We start from the raw sequence: 16,072 nt of genomic DNA, 5'->3' as shown, positions 1-16,072 counted from the left end.
AATTCCAGTGGCTAGGACTTCACTGGAATCTAAAGTAACACACCCTCTCTCTAATGTAAGGCAAGAGAAAGGAAATCACAAAATCTGTCAGGTGTCTACTTCGTTCTAGAGTACTCATCAGGCGGCAGCAGGAAAGTGTCTTGGGTTCACTGCAGTTCACTGATGTGACAGACCCAATCTTAAAGGCAAGACTCAAATATGTCAACAGAGTCTGAAGAAGAAAGGCATCAAATGCTTGGAGGGATCTTCGCCACAAAACCCCGGTCTTACTGCAAAAGCAGCTTAAGCCGTGGTCCATTGCCATATGTTTGTCGCTACATATCCCTCTGCAGTATCCTCCTCCTTCCGTGACTATTCACACTGACATCATGGAACAAGGTTGGGGGGACATTCCCCTTCCAAAAAAGTACAGGGTCGGTGGTCAGTCACATTTTGGAAGCTATGGCAGTGTTCATGACTATAAAGACTGAACCCAAAGACGAAACCACACATCAAATTAGTCATCAATAACAGGATAACAGTCCACTGAGTCAACAAATAGGGCTCTAGGTCTCCTCAGATCAACCATGTGATTCTAGGCATTCTCGCTTTAGCAGAGAAATTAGCATCTCTCAGCAGTACAGCTAGAAGGGGTTCGCAATGTGACGGCCGACACCCTATTAAGATCCAAGCCTCTAGAAACGGAATGGTCTCTAGATGCAAAATCATTCTGTTTCATCCTAGAGCAAGTCCCAAACTGCAAATAGATCTCTTTGCGACAAGCTTCAACAAGAAACTTCCCTGGTATATAGCACCAAAATTAGACCTGGAAGCGACAGGAACGGATGCGATGTCCCTGGATTGGAACCAGTGATCTTACATTTACCTATTTTCTCCATTCAACCTCCAAATGAAAGTCCTGAACAAGCTGCGGACTTTCAAGAGAGAAGTGGCTCTAGTAGCTCCCAAGTAGCCCTAGAGCAATTAGTATCCTCTTGTTCTGGAACTCAAACCTCTCCAGGTCCCTCTACCATCTCCAGTGCTGTCCCAGGATGTTCAACAGAAGACTGTCTTCGCTTCCTCTTGAATAATGAAAACCCTTCGGCTCATGATTTTCTCGCCCTTGTGGCTCAAAGAAAGTTCGGAGTTGCGAAGGAGAAAATTTACCTCATAGAAGAGTACAATTCCAATACAACAAAACGACAATACTTGTCTTCTTGGAAAAAATGGGTTGCATTCGTGAGAATTGGGAAACAACAGCATCCCTATTCTTCAGGACCCATGTGGTTGATTGCTTCATTGACTGGTGTGCACAAACTTGCTGCACTTTGTCAACATCTCAAGATTTGATAAATCCTGAGTAATGGTGAAGTTGGCAACTGCACCGCCCCGGTTGATCCAGGAAGCCGTCTGGTGGCTTTGTCAGAGCAGACATTCCAGGAAAGAGGAAATTGGCTTGTACTGTACCCTTGGACACATGAAATCTTGTCTGTCAAGAGAGTGAGAAGCCCAGAACTTACTGGGCCCTCTAATACAGTGAATTTTCAGGTCTGGAGATCTGAGAATTCACTCTGTCTAAGGCCCAACGAGCAAGTTCCAACTGTGGCAACTCGTGAGAGGTCTTAGATTCCTGAGAGGTGCTGAAATGCCAATCAATGACTGTTAAACACCCATTCACAGGAGCCTCAATAGCCTCTCCAAGTTCACTGCACTCATGAATGTGTGCTAAAATGTCAATTTAAATGTAAAATAACTAGTTTAAAGATTTATGTATAATATAGAAAAAAATCAACAATTAAAGTGATGTATTATGTATATTACATTGAGTGTGTTCCTTTGAATTATCACTTGTATATCTTTCCTTGTTACATTTTTATGAAAGTTTTGCAAAGACAGTTCCATGTAATAAAAGGATGACAATTCAATACTCATCATTTAAAGTAATTTATAATCTTAGCATATACCAAGTGCATATCATCCTGCAAACAAATGTACAGTACAGGTAACTCCAAGCATAATATAAATATCAATACAGTAATAATGGAAATTTTAGATTAAGCTTTGCCCATTATAACTTGAGCAAGATTATAGGTTTTGCCATAACAAAAATAATACTCTTTTAACTATTAGAAAATTTTCAGCTAAAAATCTAAGTAAGTCAATGAAAAATATGAAAAATTTTATAATTAGAACTATTTTATATTATAATGTGAGATATACTGTCTTGTATTACAGTATGTAAAAAATTAGGCAAAAAACTTGAATATTTCTATTATTTCTAAGTATATGTATGCAAGTAATATATGCAATTAATTATCTAAAAAGTTATAGACAGTACCAAGATGAAAATCAGTCTTTCACATACTGTACCTTAAACTCCAAGAATCTCTCTTGCACCGAGGAGCTGTTTATTGGCATTGACAAGAAGTGTGTAAAAGGCATTTTTCTTCTGGCTTGTTCCACTAATAGCTCTACTTTAATTCTTGCCTGTCGCACTGTCTTGATATCTCTACCAACAATAACTGTGAATTAAAAGGATAATTTTAGGAACCTACCTGTAACACATATACACATGCATAAATAAACAAATAAACGTTACAGAGCTTTTGCAGAATACAATAGGAAAATAACGACAATTGAGAGGAAAAACCTATGTTTGGGGGAAGTGCTGTGTAGTCTTCAGGACTGTTCATTAACTAAGCCCATCTCTCTTAAAGTTAAGTCAACTGGGATGATGGTTCTTTTCTATGAGATGGATGACATAGTAATGACATCACTCATAGCAGACAAATTTCAGCAACTGAAGTGCTGTGTCGAGTTCAAATGTGCCTGGACTCGAGTCTCTCTCATATACACTGAATCAAAGCTTTGCATGTTAATACACTGGCCCTAAAGCTGGGGAGTCCATATTTTTTTGGTATTTATGTCGTGTTGGATGCTGTGTTCTAGTCTTTCACAGAAAAGTCCTTGGAGACCACACAGTACTTTAACGGCAAAATGTGCTGTAAAACAATAATCATAAACGGTAAGAAAAATATTCTTTGTTACCAGCTAAGAACTTAAATAATCTCTGTTTCCAGTCTACATTCCTATGAATGTCTAAATTACATTTCATTTCTATAAACTTTACTTATTTTACTTAAATTTCCTTTATCTTAAGTAAAATTTAGTCACCAAAAATAAGGTCAGAAGGCAAAAATGTGCTGTAGCACACCAACAATCACATATTGACAAAATTTCCTTATTTCATTTATTGTAATTACAGAAGTTTAGCAGAGTTAAAAACTCATAACTAATAAAATTACTCTGATAAGAAATATTCAAATAGTATTCTAAGTATTGAAGAAACTTCTACCATATTTATGCTTAACACTTAGCTATGAATAGTGATTAAATCAAGATTGATTTGTATCCTCAAAATGTCAGCCAGTGAAGCTTGGTCAATCAAGTATTATAAACCAAATAAGTTTTGCCAAAATGCAACTTAATATATAAAAAAAACCTTGTGAAGTACCATCATCAACCAGGCTAATGTGGTCAATTACCTCCAAGGATGACAAATATAAAAATAAAAAATTAAAAAGTAACTTGTATTTATCCAAACTATACAAACCTAAGTCTTTTAAAATCACAAACTTTTACATTAATTTCTTTTCCTGACTATACAAACCCCAGTAAACAGCTTAAACTCACAGCCTCGAGCAAGGATTAATCTACTGCCATGCAAATGCTAGGCTAGGCAAACACGTTACCACTGTACTAGTCAGGAGGCAATCTTCCTAAACAATAACAACATGAGAAAATTTGTCTCCCTGACACCAAAAGGTTGGCATGCCTTTAAAGCTGAAAAACCCTTTCTGCATCTTGTCAGATGACATACAGTGACATTCAGTATTCAGGTGGATCAAATGTTTCTTAGGACACCTCATGTTTCATATTTCCATAAAAAAATTTAATCAAGTGAATTATATTTTTCTTCCTTTTATCCTTTATGACTCAGTTAAAAAAGAATAGTTTGCATTAATAACTATCATACGCAAGTTAAGTAGGCTCATGCCTAAAATACATTTTTCAGACAAATAGATTTAATTCTTAATGAGTGCTTGCAAATTGAAACCATACATTATAAATATAGCATTTTCATAATTTCAGTTTTCCCTCATAACCCTTTTTCCAGTAAAAACTTAGCCTGAAATTACAAGTAAGCCACTATGATAATTTGAAAGATAACATGTCCCTTTAAAACAGCCACTTCATGGGAACAATGCTGATGTACCCTCCCTGCTGTAGCTGCTAGATGTTGCTGCCTATGTTGAAATTTGTCAGAAAATAAAAGTACACATTATTGTCACTAATGAATGTGATTGTACAGGATATGTTGTCTGAATGTATATAAATTAGGAAATGGGTTCATATACATTTTATCCATCCTCCCTCTCATCAGGGAGGGTAGGGGATATATACCTTATCAGACATTGTCTGAAAAGAAAGGTTATTTGGTTAAGTTGCTCACTTGCATTTGATGTCCGGTCCAGCTCATAGTGGCCATGGCTGTTGCACCTCAAGTGAAGGGGAAGAAAGAATGGTAGAAGGTACTCAAGGACTTAGGAGGTATCTCCCCACAAGTAGACGGATGTAAAGGAAATCTGTGTTAGTGAACTCCTTTCTAAATACCTAAGCCATTGACAAGTTCTTGGTCAACTTAGTGAGCTTGAGTTGGATCTTCAACGCCTTCACTGGTGTGGGTACAAGCATACAATGGCCTCACAAAGCAAGTAAAAACAGAGTTCTGAGATATATTTTTCTTTATCCTGTAAGTGCTAAGAAAATACTTTGAAGATCAGGGCAGAATCGCAGATTCCTCTTAAGATAGCATCGTGGACCACTGAAGAGTGCAAAGCTAGTCATTCTGATCCCCTGTGAATGCCTCTTGAAAAGAGATGGAAGACTCAAAGCTGGTATTGAGAACAGTTGGGTCATGGCTACAAACTCGGGAACAAGCTAAAGAGACCTACTTCTATACTTTGGAATGACTAGTGGTATACAAGACGTCAAAAACCCTCTAACTCGCTTTGCTAAAGCTAAGGCTTGCTGAAAGACAGAATAGGCAGATAAAAGTCGGATACTAATCTGAAAAATTTAAATGGGGCATGCCAAAGAGACTTTAGAACACTGGTCACATCCTACTCTGGGCCCTAAATGCCCTGGTGGGTGCAACAACATGAAGATCTTATTGGGCATTTATAGATCCTACAAAGAGGAAAGGTCAAATTCTTTCAGTCTGAAGACCTGGCTCAATACTGAGCAATAGCCTTTCACTGCAGAGATTGACAAGCTAATCTCAACAAAGGAAGATAAGAAATTCAGCTATTTTTAATTTAGAGGATCAAACCAGAAAAATATCCCTGCTATGACACTGATTACAAAGGATGGCACCTCGACAAGGTGTATCAGCAAATCCTGATACCATTTGGCATACAGCCACATGGGAGCCACCAAGGTCATCCTGAGACCTAATGTCATCAATAGCCTGTTGATTACTCAGTGAATCTAGCAGAGGGAGTAAAGACAGATGCACAATTCAAGTTTCCAGTTGCCTTGTGACTAACAGGTCCATTACTGGATATTCGTAGAGAGCCTAGAGTTTTCCGTTGCCATATGGCTAACACAGTAGGTCGATTACTGAAGATTCCTAGAGAGCCTGGAGTTTCCTGTTGCCTTATGGCTAATAGGTGGATTGCTGGTGATTCCCAGAGAGTAGGAAGTTTCCTGTTGTGTTGTGGCTAATAGGTTGATTGCTGGTGATTCCTACAGAGCCTGGAGTTTCCTGTTGCCTTGTGGCTAATAGGTTGATTGCTGGTGATTTCTAGAGAACCTAGAGTTTCCTGTTGCCTTGTGACTATAAGTTGATTGCTTGTGATTCCAAGAGACCCTGGAGTTTCCTACTGCCTTGTGGCTAATAGGTCAATTGTTGGGGATTCCTAGAGAGCCTGGAATTTCCTGTTGCCTTGTAGCTAATAGGTTGATTGTTGGTAATTCCTAGAGAGCCTAGAGTTTCCTGTTGCCTTGTGCTAATAGATTAATTGCTTGTGATTCCTAGGGAGCCTGGAATTTCCTTTTGCCTTGTGGCTAATAGGTCGATTGCTGGTGATTCCTAGAAAGGTAGAATCCTTTCCACCAAGCAACATTGTAGGGGCCACTCTGAACTTACATCCTGCTTCTGGCAACTAAGCATGTTAATAAAGTAGAACATTGCCCTTGCCTGGAATCAATCTTGCAGACAGCTCTAAGAAGTTCCTATAACCAAGAAGACTGGTTTAAAATCCCAAGATGTTAAACAGCTGGATCTGTAGAGGTGCAAAAAGGGGATGACTACCTTCTATCTCCTAACAACCTGAGAAAAGTTTTGTGCACCAGTGTTCTCCAGTGAAAATATTTCTAATTGAGCCTATTTTGATATGCTGTTATAAATTTGTCAACCAGGGGTAAATATATCATCTTGAGAGCTGGAAAGAAAGGGGAAGACATCAATACCAGTATCTAAAACATTACTATCTTATTACTATAGTCATGTCTCAAATATGATATTTTCATAATAAAATAAATTTTTGAATATACTTACCCGCTGGTTATATAAAAGAGCTGGCGTCAGGGACTTCAGCTCTTTTATATAACCAGCGGGTAAGTTTTATATTTAAAAATGCACTGCTTTTTAAAATTGCTAAAGACTACCAGACATTCCCTCCTCAATGTTGACATAAACTGCAATTTCAGTGTTGCTGATCAATAATAATGAGTGCGCTCTATTGGAAAGCTTATAGTGCTAGGAATGTCGGGTGCATCTCCAACGGGGTAATATGCAAGTGCTTTTCTTCTGGGAAACACACACCTGAGGGAATTTCATTCCTAAGGTGGGTGCGCTAGCCATTCTTGGATATGTCCAAGACCACAAGCATCTTTGGAGGTGAGGAGTTAAGGGGAACTCCCCTGGTGAGGTTTTTGTTGTTAAGAGACCGGCTTGCTTGGGTGGGGGTTGCTGGGGGTGCAAACATGGATTTTCTGTTTTAATCATTTCTGATAACCTTTACGTGTGCTGCTGCCAGATGTATACTGTACAGTAGTATTTAAGTTCTATCTAAGATATTAAAAGATAAAAATCACCCTTTAACACAAGTATCCATAACACAAAATAATCACAAAATCATATCATTTGGTGTGTTCTACCTTTACATGAATAATAATCAACAGCTACATGATATGTTTTTCTTCTATTGTCAAATGGCAACGAAAGGGAGATACGGAGACAACTAAATATCCTGTGACGTAGTTCAGTTACCCTAAACATGCACATGCTTTTTGAAAGCTTCCAGATAGTGCATACTTTTATCCACTTGATTACATTTGCTACAATTTTCATGTAAACTGTAAAGAAAAATAATAACTGAGAGTAAACAGAAAAGGCATGCAAGGATAAGAGACAGTAATAGATGGGAAATATCAGAAAAACAAATAAAAATAAGTTGCTGACAATCATAACACGACTCGGACCCCCAAAACCATGAAGACCAGCCAATGTTTTTACTGAAAAAAGATTTGTTGATGATGATTCTATTGGCGTTGTGATGACGATGATTTTAAACCATCCGTCCGGTGATGGCAATGAAGAAATGGAAGAGAGTAGAAATAACAAAGAAAAAGAAGTGGAAATTCCTAATGATACACAACATTAGATATAAAGCAAGCTACCTATTTGAGAACAAAATGAGTTCACCTGTAGGAAAATCAATAGTTTAGAAGGAAATCAAAAGACTATGAAGTAGCTCAAGAGCCCCATAAGAAAAAAGAAAAGAGACTTCAGCTAATAAGGGACCCAGGCTAAAATGCTGGTAGCTTCTGAATTTCCTGCAACTATGAGTGAGGTGGTGCTTCATGAACCACCTCCGTCCCAACAGGAGATAGTATTAGGCTATTCTCTGAAAAGTGAGGGGACCAGGTACCATAAAAGCATAAATTTGTTGTGTAAACTTTAAAGCAGGATATTTCAAAGCTAGGTTTTCCCATATGAGTGACTTGAAACTCAAAGGCTTTTTTTATTCGTATGATTTTCATCATTCGAAAACCTTTGGAATCCTTGGTAAATTTTGCATCAGAAACCGTGACACATTTTCATATTCACACTTTGATTTTTATCAATTTTGTAATTTAATATTAAAATAATAAAGCTAATTTATAGATATAATTGTTTTAATTAAAATTTTGTTTATGGTTTCTAATAGACCATCATTCTGTGAGTATACATTGATATAGTTATCAAAATTTAGTTGAAAACTAGAAGGGCCTTTAGGTTTTATAGTAACACATGTAAAATTCAGTAAAATCATCATAGGATCCTGGAGGCCCTGCTTATCAAACAGGAATAACCAAACCTTAACACGACCTAAGAGATGTTCCTCCTCCCTCCTGTTATAGGAACACCACCCAACCTCTTGCCAACATCGACATGCCCGATGACAATCAGCAACCCAATAGCCTGCGTGTAACTAAGACTACTGCCAAGTGCCTCAACCAATCAGGAAGCAGTCGTGACTCAACAAGACCTGGAATATGAGCGAAAGACCAGATTTCTTGATGCCAAGCCCCACTCAAGGCAGCACATTGGCCAATCAGCATGCAGCACTAGGAACCCCACCTGGACTTATTCAGACCCCCCTAACTCCGAGGACTGTGAGTGTAGTAGCAGCCTGACTGTGACAGATCAACTCCCAGTAAGTGCTTCAGCCAATGAGAGAGCAGCTCCTTCCTAGGCTTGGCACGGGGCCTCCGCTCACAGGGACCAATCAGCGACCAGCGCCCGACTTGACAATCCCACCGAGCCTACTTTCATCCACTTCTTGCCTAAAGATGGGAGAGACACCATGCACCCTATCACAATGTGTATAAGCTGAACTCAATCATACTTTGTATTTGACAGTTTACATTTAGTAATTTTTTGGTAAAATCTTGCTCTCCCATCTACCAACAACCAACAGAGCAGTTACTGGTGGCATGCAGTACTAATGAGAAAAGAAAAATCAGAGCAATTGAGCTCTGTTACAAGATAAATGCCACTGAGGCAGCCATAATCTTTAATGAAATAATAATGATCATATATATATGTGTATATATATATATATATATATATATATATATATATATATATATATATATATATATATATATATACATATATATATATATATATATATATATATATATATATATATATATAAAATTATATATGTATATATATATATATATATATATATATATATATATATATATATACATATACATATATATATATATATATATATATATATATATATATATATATATATAAATATATATGTATATATATATATATATACATATATATATATATTTTTATATATCTATATATATATATATATATATATAAATATATATATATATATATATATATATGTATATATAAATATATATATATGTGTATATATATATATATATATATGTATATATATATATATATATATATATGCCCCCTGTGGCCACGGGGACATAAAAACAATTAGAATAGTGCCAACGTATCCCTGCGTAAGAGGCGACTAAATGGGACGGGATGAGGGGACTGGGAACCCCCTCTCCTGTATTATCCTGTGAGACATCAAAGAGGTGGAGCTAGGGAGAGAGTGACTGCTCCTCGCACTCTAGTTTTGGGGTGTTTGAATGTGAGTGGATGTAGTACGATAGAGAGCAAAAGATGTGAGATTGGAAGTATGTTTAGGGATAGAAGGATGGATATGGTGGCTTTGTGTGAGACAAAGATAAAAGGGAAAGGTGAAGTGATGTTTGGTGAAATGTCTGGTAGAGTGTCTGGGATTGAAAGGGGAAGAGCAAGAGAAGGTGTGGCTTTATTGCTGAGTGAATGGATGACAGGTAAAGTAGTGGAATGGAAGGAGATATCATCTAAGTTAATGTGGGTAAGGGTTAGGTTGGGTAGGGAATGTTGGGCTTCTGTTAATGCGTATGGGCCAGGTTGTGAGAAAAGTGAAGAAGAGCAGAATGAGTTCTGGAATGAATTAACTAGGTGTGTAAAAGGACTGGGTAGAAGGAATTATGTAGTTGTCATGGGTGACTTAAATGCTTGAGTGGGCGCTGGAGTGGTAAAAGGTGTCATTGGGAAGTATGGTGTACCAGGTGAAAATGAGAGTGGTGAGAGACTGGTAAATGTGTGTGTTGAGCAAGAGATGGTGACAAGTTCTAGCTTTTTCAAAAAGAAAGATAAAAACAAGTATACAAGGGTAAGAGTGGCAAATAGAAGAGTGGTAGAAAGGGCGTTAATGGATTATGTGTTGATAACTAAAATAATGTTTGGAAGAATGAAAGACGTGCATGGCTAACAGTATGTCTGATAATTTTTTGGTGGAAGGAAAATTAGTTGCAGCAAAAGAGTGGGGGAATAGAGTAGGTGGATGTAAAAGGGAGCTAGTGAGGGTTGAGGAGCTAATAAAACCAGGGGTAAAAAGTAAATATTAAGAAAGGTTGAAAATGGCATACGACGAAGTGAAAGTAAGAGAAACTGGTAATTTAGAGGAGGAGTGGAAGTTAGTAAAAGAAAATTTTGTTGGGATTGCAAGTGATGTGTGTAGCAAGAAGTTTGTTGGAGGCAGCATGAGGAAGGGTAGTGAATGGTGGAATGAAGGAGTGAAGGTAGAAGTGGAAGAGAAAAAGAGGACTTTTGAAGAATGGCTGCAGAGTATTAGTGTAGAGAAGTATGAAAGATAAAGAGAGAAAAATGTGAAAGTAAAGCGCAAGGTAAGTGAGGCAAAGAGGGCAGCTGACCTGAGGTGGGGTCAGGGATTGGGTCATTCATATGAAGAGAATAAGAAGAAGTTTTGGAAAGAAGTGAAGAGAGTAAGGAAGGCTGGTTCAAGAATTGAAGAGACAGTGAAAGATGGAAATGGAAGGTTGTTAAAAGGAGAGGAGGCAAGGAAAAGGTGGGCGGAGTATTTTGAAAATTTACTGAATGTTGAGGATAATAGGGAGGCAGATATAATTGTTGTTGCAGGTGTTGAGGTGCCGGTGATGGGAGATGAGAATGAGAGAGATATTACAAGAGAGGAAGTGAGGAGAGTACTAGATGAAACGAGAGTAGGAAAAGCATCTGGTATGGATGGTGTGAGAGCTGAGATGTTGAAGGAAGGGGGTATGACTGTACTTGAATGGTTGGTGAGGTTGTTTAATATGTGTTTTGTGTTGTCAATGGTACCAATAGATTGGGTTCGTGTGTGTATTGTACCATTATATAAGGGTAAGGGAGATGTGCATGAGTGTTGTAATTCAAGGGGTATTAGTTTGTTGAGTGTGGTGGGAAAAGTGTATGGTAGAGTACTGATTAATAGGATTAAGGATAAAACAGAGAATGCAATCTTAGAAGTACAGGGTGGTTTTAGAAGAGGTAGGGGTTGTATGAATCAGATTTTTACAGTTAGGCAGATATGCGAGAAATATTTAGCAAAAGGTAAGGAGGTGTATGTTGCGTTTATGGATCTGGAGTAAGCGTATGATAGAATTGAGAGCGAAGATATGTGGAATGTGATGAGGTTATATGGAGTTGGTGGAAGGTTGTTGCAAGTAGTGAAAAGTTTCTACAAAGGTAGTAAAGCATGTGATAGGATAGGAAATGAAGTGAGCGATTGGTTTCCGGTGAGAGTGGGGCTGAGACGGGGATGTTTAACTTGTATGTTGATGGACTGGTGAGAGAGGTGAATGCTCGAGTGCTTGGACGAGGATTGAAACTGGTAGACGAGAATGACCATGAATGGGAGGTAAATCAGTTGTTGCTTGCGGATGATACTGTAATGGTTGCAGACGCGGAAGAGAAGCTTGGCCGATTAGTGACAGAATTTGGAAGGGTGCGTGAGAGAAAAAAGTTGAGAGTTAATGTGGGTAAGAGTAAGGTTATGAGATGTACGAGAAGGGAAGGTGGTGCGAGGTTGAATGGAGAGTTACTTGAGGAGGTGGATCAGTTTAAGTACTTGGGGTCTGTTGTTGCAGCAAATGGTGGAGTGGAAGCAGATGTACATCAGAGAGTGAATGAAGGATGCAAAGTGTCGGGGGAGTTGAGGGAGTATTAAAAAATAGAGGGTTGGGCATGAATGTAAAGAGAGTTCTGTATGAGAAAGTGATTGTATACACTGTGATGTATGGATCGGAGTTGTGGGGAATGAAAGTGACGGAGAGACAGAAATTGAATGTGTTTGAGATGAAGTGTCTGAGGAGTATGGCTGGTGTATCTCGAGTAGATAGGGTTAGGAACGAAGTAGTGAGAGTGAGAACGGGTGTAAGAAATGAGTTAGCAGCTAGAGTGGATATGAATGTGTTGAGGTGGTTTGGCCATGTTGAGAGAATGGAAAATGGCTGTCTGCTAAAGAAGGTGATGAATACAAGAGTTGATGGGAGAAGTACAAGAGGAAGGCCAATGTTTGGGTGGATGGATGGAGTGAAGGAAACTCTGGGTTATAGGAGGATAGATGTGAGAGAGATAAGAGAGTGTGCTAGAAATAGGAATGAATGGCGAGCAATTGTGACGCAGTTCCGGTAGACCCTGCTGCTTCCTCCGATGCCTTGGATGACCGCGAAGGTGGCCGCAGTAAGGGATTCAGCTTTATGAAGCTTCATCTGTGGTGGATAACGGCGGAGGGTGGGTTGTGGTACCCTAGCAGTACCAGCCGAACTCGATTGAGTCCCTCGTCAGGCTGGGAGGAACGTAGAGAGGAGAGGTCTCCTTTTTTGTTTCATTTGTTTGATGTTGGCTACCCCCCAAAATTGGGGGAAGTGCCTTGGTATATTTATGTATGTATATATATATATATATATATATATATATATATATATATATATATATATATATATATATATATATGAAGCTTCATCTGTGGTGGATAACGGGGGAGGGTGGGCTGTGGTACCCTAGCAGTACCAGCCAAACTCGGTTGAGTTCCTCGTCAGGCTGGGAGGAACGTAGAGAGGAGAGGTCCCCTTTTTTGTTTCATTTGTTTGATGTTGGCTACCCCCCAAAATTGGGGAAAGTGCCTTGGTATATGTATGTATGTATGTATGTATGTGTATATATATATATATATATATATATATATATATATATATATATATATATATTTATGTATACATATATATATATATATATATATATATATATATATATATATATATATATATATATAAAATTCCACAATTAACAGAAAAATTAATAAAATAATCTGTACCCTAAATCATGTGCCTACATTTTAGTGAAGGAAACAATTTGCCTTACTCTGAGGTATCAAGGTGGACACTTCAAACACATGGAAATTTACCATTTCAAAGAAAATTAACGATTACATTTGTGAAAAATATAAATTTGACAAATAAATAAAACTGAATATACACAAAAACCCTTTGCATTACAAAACCTTTATTCATCTGTTCATTATACAAAAACTTTAGAAACCCCTGTTATCTCAGCCGGCACTCCTATCTTGATATCTTAGTCCCCCTTACTACCTTAAAATGTTGCCAATCTACTGTTGACAATAACAATGGCTTTCACACAATTATCCTGACCTGTTAAGAAAATGTGGGCATTAGAAGAATGGCTGCAGAGTAATTACAAAGAAATATGAAATATATAGAGAAAAAAGTTGGAAGTAAAACATAAGGTAGCTGAGGCAAAGAGGGCGGCTGACTGGAGGTGGGGTCAGAGATTGGGATGTTCATATGAAGAGAATAAGAAGTTTTAGACACAAGTGATGAGAGTAAGGAAGGGTGGACAAAGGAATGAAGACACAGTGAAAGATGAAAATTGAAAGTTTTTGAAAAGAGAGGAGGAAGCAAAAGGTAGGCTGAATATTTTGAAAGGTTGCTGAATGTTGAGGATAATATGGAGGCAGATATAATTGCTGTTGCAGGTGTTGAGGTGCCAGTGATGGGAGATGAGAATGAGATAAATATTACAAGACAGGAAGTGAAGAGAGCACTAGATGAAATGAGAGCAGGAAAAGCACCTGATATGGATGGCATGAAGGTTGAGATGTTAAAGGAAGGGGGTGTGACTGTACTTGAATGATTGGTGAGATTGTTTGTTTCATGTTGTCAGTGGTACCTATGAACTGGGTGTGTGCATGTATTATTCCGCTATCCAAGGTAAGGGAGAGGTGCATGAGTGGTGTAATTCTAGGGGTACTAGTTTGTTGAGAGTGGTTGGAAAAGTGTGTGGTAGAGTGTTCATTAATAGGCCTGTGGACAAAACTGAGGATGCAATCTTAGAATGGCAGGGTGGCTTTATAAGAGGTAAGAGATGTGTGGATCAGATTTTTATTGTTATGTATATATGCAAGAAATATTCAACAAAAGGTATATTTTGCATTTATGGATCTGAAGAAAGCTAATGATAGAGTTGATAGGGATGCAATGTGAAATGCAATAAAGTTATATGGAATTAGTGGAAGGTTGTTGCAAGCAGTGAAGAGCTTATACATAGACAGTAAAGCATGTGTTAGGATATGGAATGAAGTGAGTGAGTGGCATCCAGTGAGAGTGGGGCTGAGACAGGTCTGTGTGATGTTACCATGGTTGTTCAATTTGTTTGTTGATGGAGCTGAATGCTCGAGTGCTTGGTCATGAATTGAAACTGATAGATATGATTGATAATGAGTGGGAGGTGAATCAGTTGTTGTTTGCAAATGATACTGTATTAGTTGCAGACTCGGAGAAGCTGTGTCAATTAGTGACAAAGTTTGGAAGGGTGTGTGAGGGAAGTTGCAAGTTAATGTGGGTGAGAATAAGGTTATGAACTGTCTGAGAGGGGAAGTTTGTGCCCAGATTGAATGTCATGTTGAATGGAGAGTAACTTGAGGAAGTAGATCAGTTTAAATACTTGGGTACTGTTGTTGCTGCAAATGGTGGAGTGGAAACATGTACATCAGAGTGAATTAAGAATATAAAGTGTTGGGGGCAGTGAAGCGAGTGGTAAGGAATAAAGTGTTAAGGATGAATGTAAAGAGAGTTCTGTATGAGAAAGTGATTGTAACAATGTGATGTATGAATCAAAGTTGTGGGGAATGAAAGTGACGGAGAGACAGAAATTGAATATGTTCCAGGAGTATGGCTGGTGTATCTCGATTGGATAGGGTTAGGAACAAATTAGTAAGGGTGAGAACGGTTGTGAGAAATGAAATAGCAGTTAGAGTGGATATGATGGGTTAAGGCGATTTGGCCATGTATACAGGATGGAAAATGGTTGTCTGCTGAAGAAGGTGATGAATGCAAGAGTTGATGGGAGAAGTGCAAGAGGAAGGCCAAGATTGGGGTGGATGGATGGAGTGAAGAAAATCCTAGGTGACAGGAGAATAGATGTGATAGAGGCAAAAGAATGTGCTAGGAATAAAAATGAATGGTGAGTGATTGTGACACAGTTCCGAAAGGCCTTGCTGCTACCTTGAGCGCTGAGGAAGCGGCAGTAGGGGAGTCAACATATGAAACTTCATTTGTGGTATAAAATGGGGTAGGTTAAAGTAGGTTGTACCACCCAAGCAGTACCAACCAAACTCGGCCGAGTTCCTCATCAGAAAGAGGAATGAGAAAAAAATCCCCCTTCTTTCTTTATTGGTGTCGAATACATTCCAAAATTGAGGGAAGTGCCATGGTAGATAGATAATTGTATAGTCAGGTTTGGTACTTGACCCATTTATAAATACCCAATCGAAATAATTACTATGCAATCAAAGACCCCTTATGGCCTATCCTACAGTATATTTGGAGCTACTTGGTCATGACCAGATGTAGAGAATCTTACCTCTCTTCTCTAGTAAGATGTAAAGTTAGAAAATTTTACAGTAAACTGCTAGACACAGGAGCTGCCTTAGTGGATCTTATTATTTCAGATAGTAAAAATAATGTTATATTAAACTTTTGTAATAATCATGAGTCAGTTGTTTGAACAAAGACACTCAACTGTGCCTGTGCATGTTGAATCAAGAGGTATTATCCACTCCAACAATAATGTCACTGCAGATTT

The 16,072-nt window shown here is 38.2% G+C and overlaps 1 protein-coding gene across 2 annotated transcripts in view; it reads right to left on the bottom strand.

Annotated features, from left to right (window-relative positions):
* LOC137630237 (activating signal cointegrator 1 complex subunit 1-like) overlaps window positions 1-16,072 on the bottom strand; it is a 147,782-nt gene that overhangs the window by 44,441 nt on the left and 87,269 nt on the right. For both annotated transcript variants that reach the window (XM_068361696.1, XM_068361697.1), the window contains exon 4: window positions 2,350-2,501. In XM_068361696.1, the coding sequence (XP_068217797.1) occupies window positions 2,350-2,501 (152 nt within the window). The remainder of the gene's footprint in view (window positions 1-2,349; window positions 2,502-16,072) is intronic.

Source organism: Palaemon carinicauda, chromosome 38, assembly GCF_036898095.1.
Source record: "Palaemon carinicauda isolate YSFRI2023 chromosome 38, ASM3689809v2, whole genome shotgun sequence".
Classification (NCBI taxonomy): domain Eukaryota; kingdom Metazoa; phylum Arthropoda; class Malacostraca; order Decapoda; family Palaemonidae; genus Palaemon; species Palaemon carinicauda.
The sequence above is the reverse complement of the archived record's forward strand: the minus strand, read 5'-3'. Positions and strand labels throughout refer to the sequence as shown.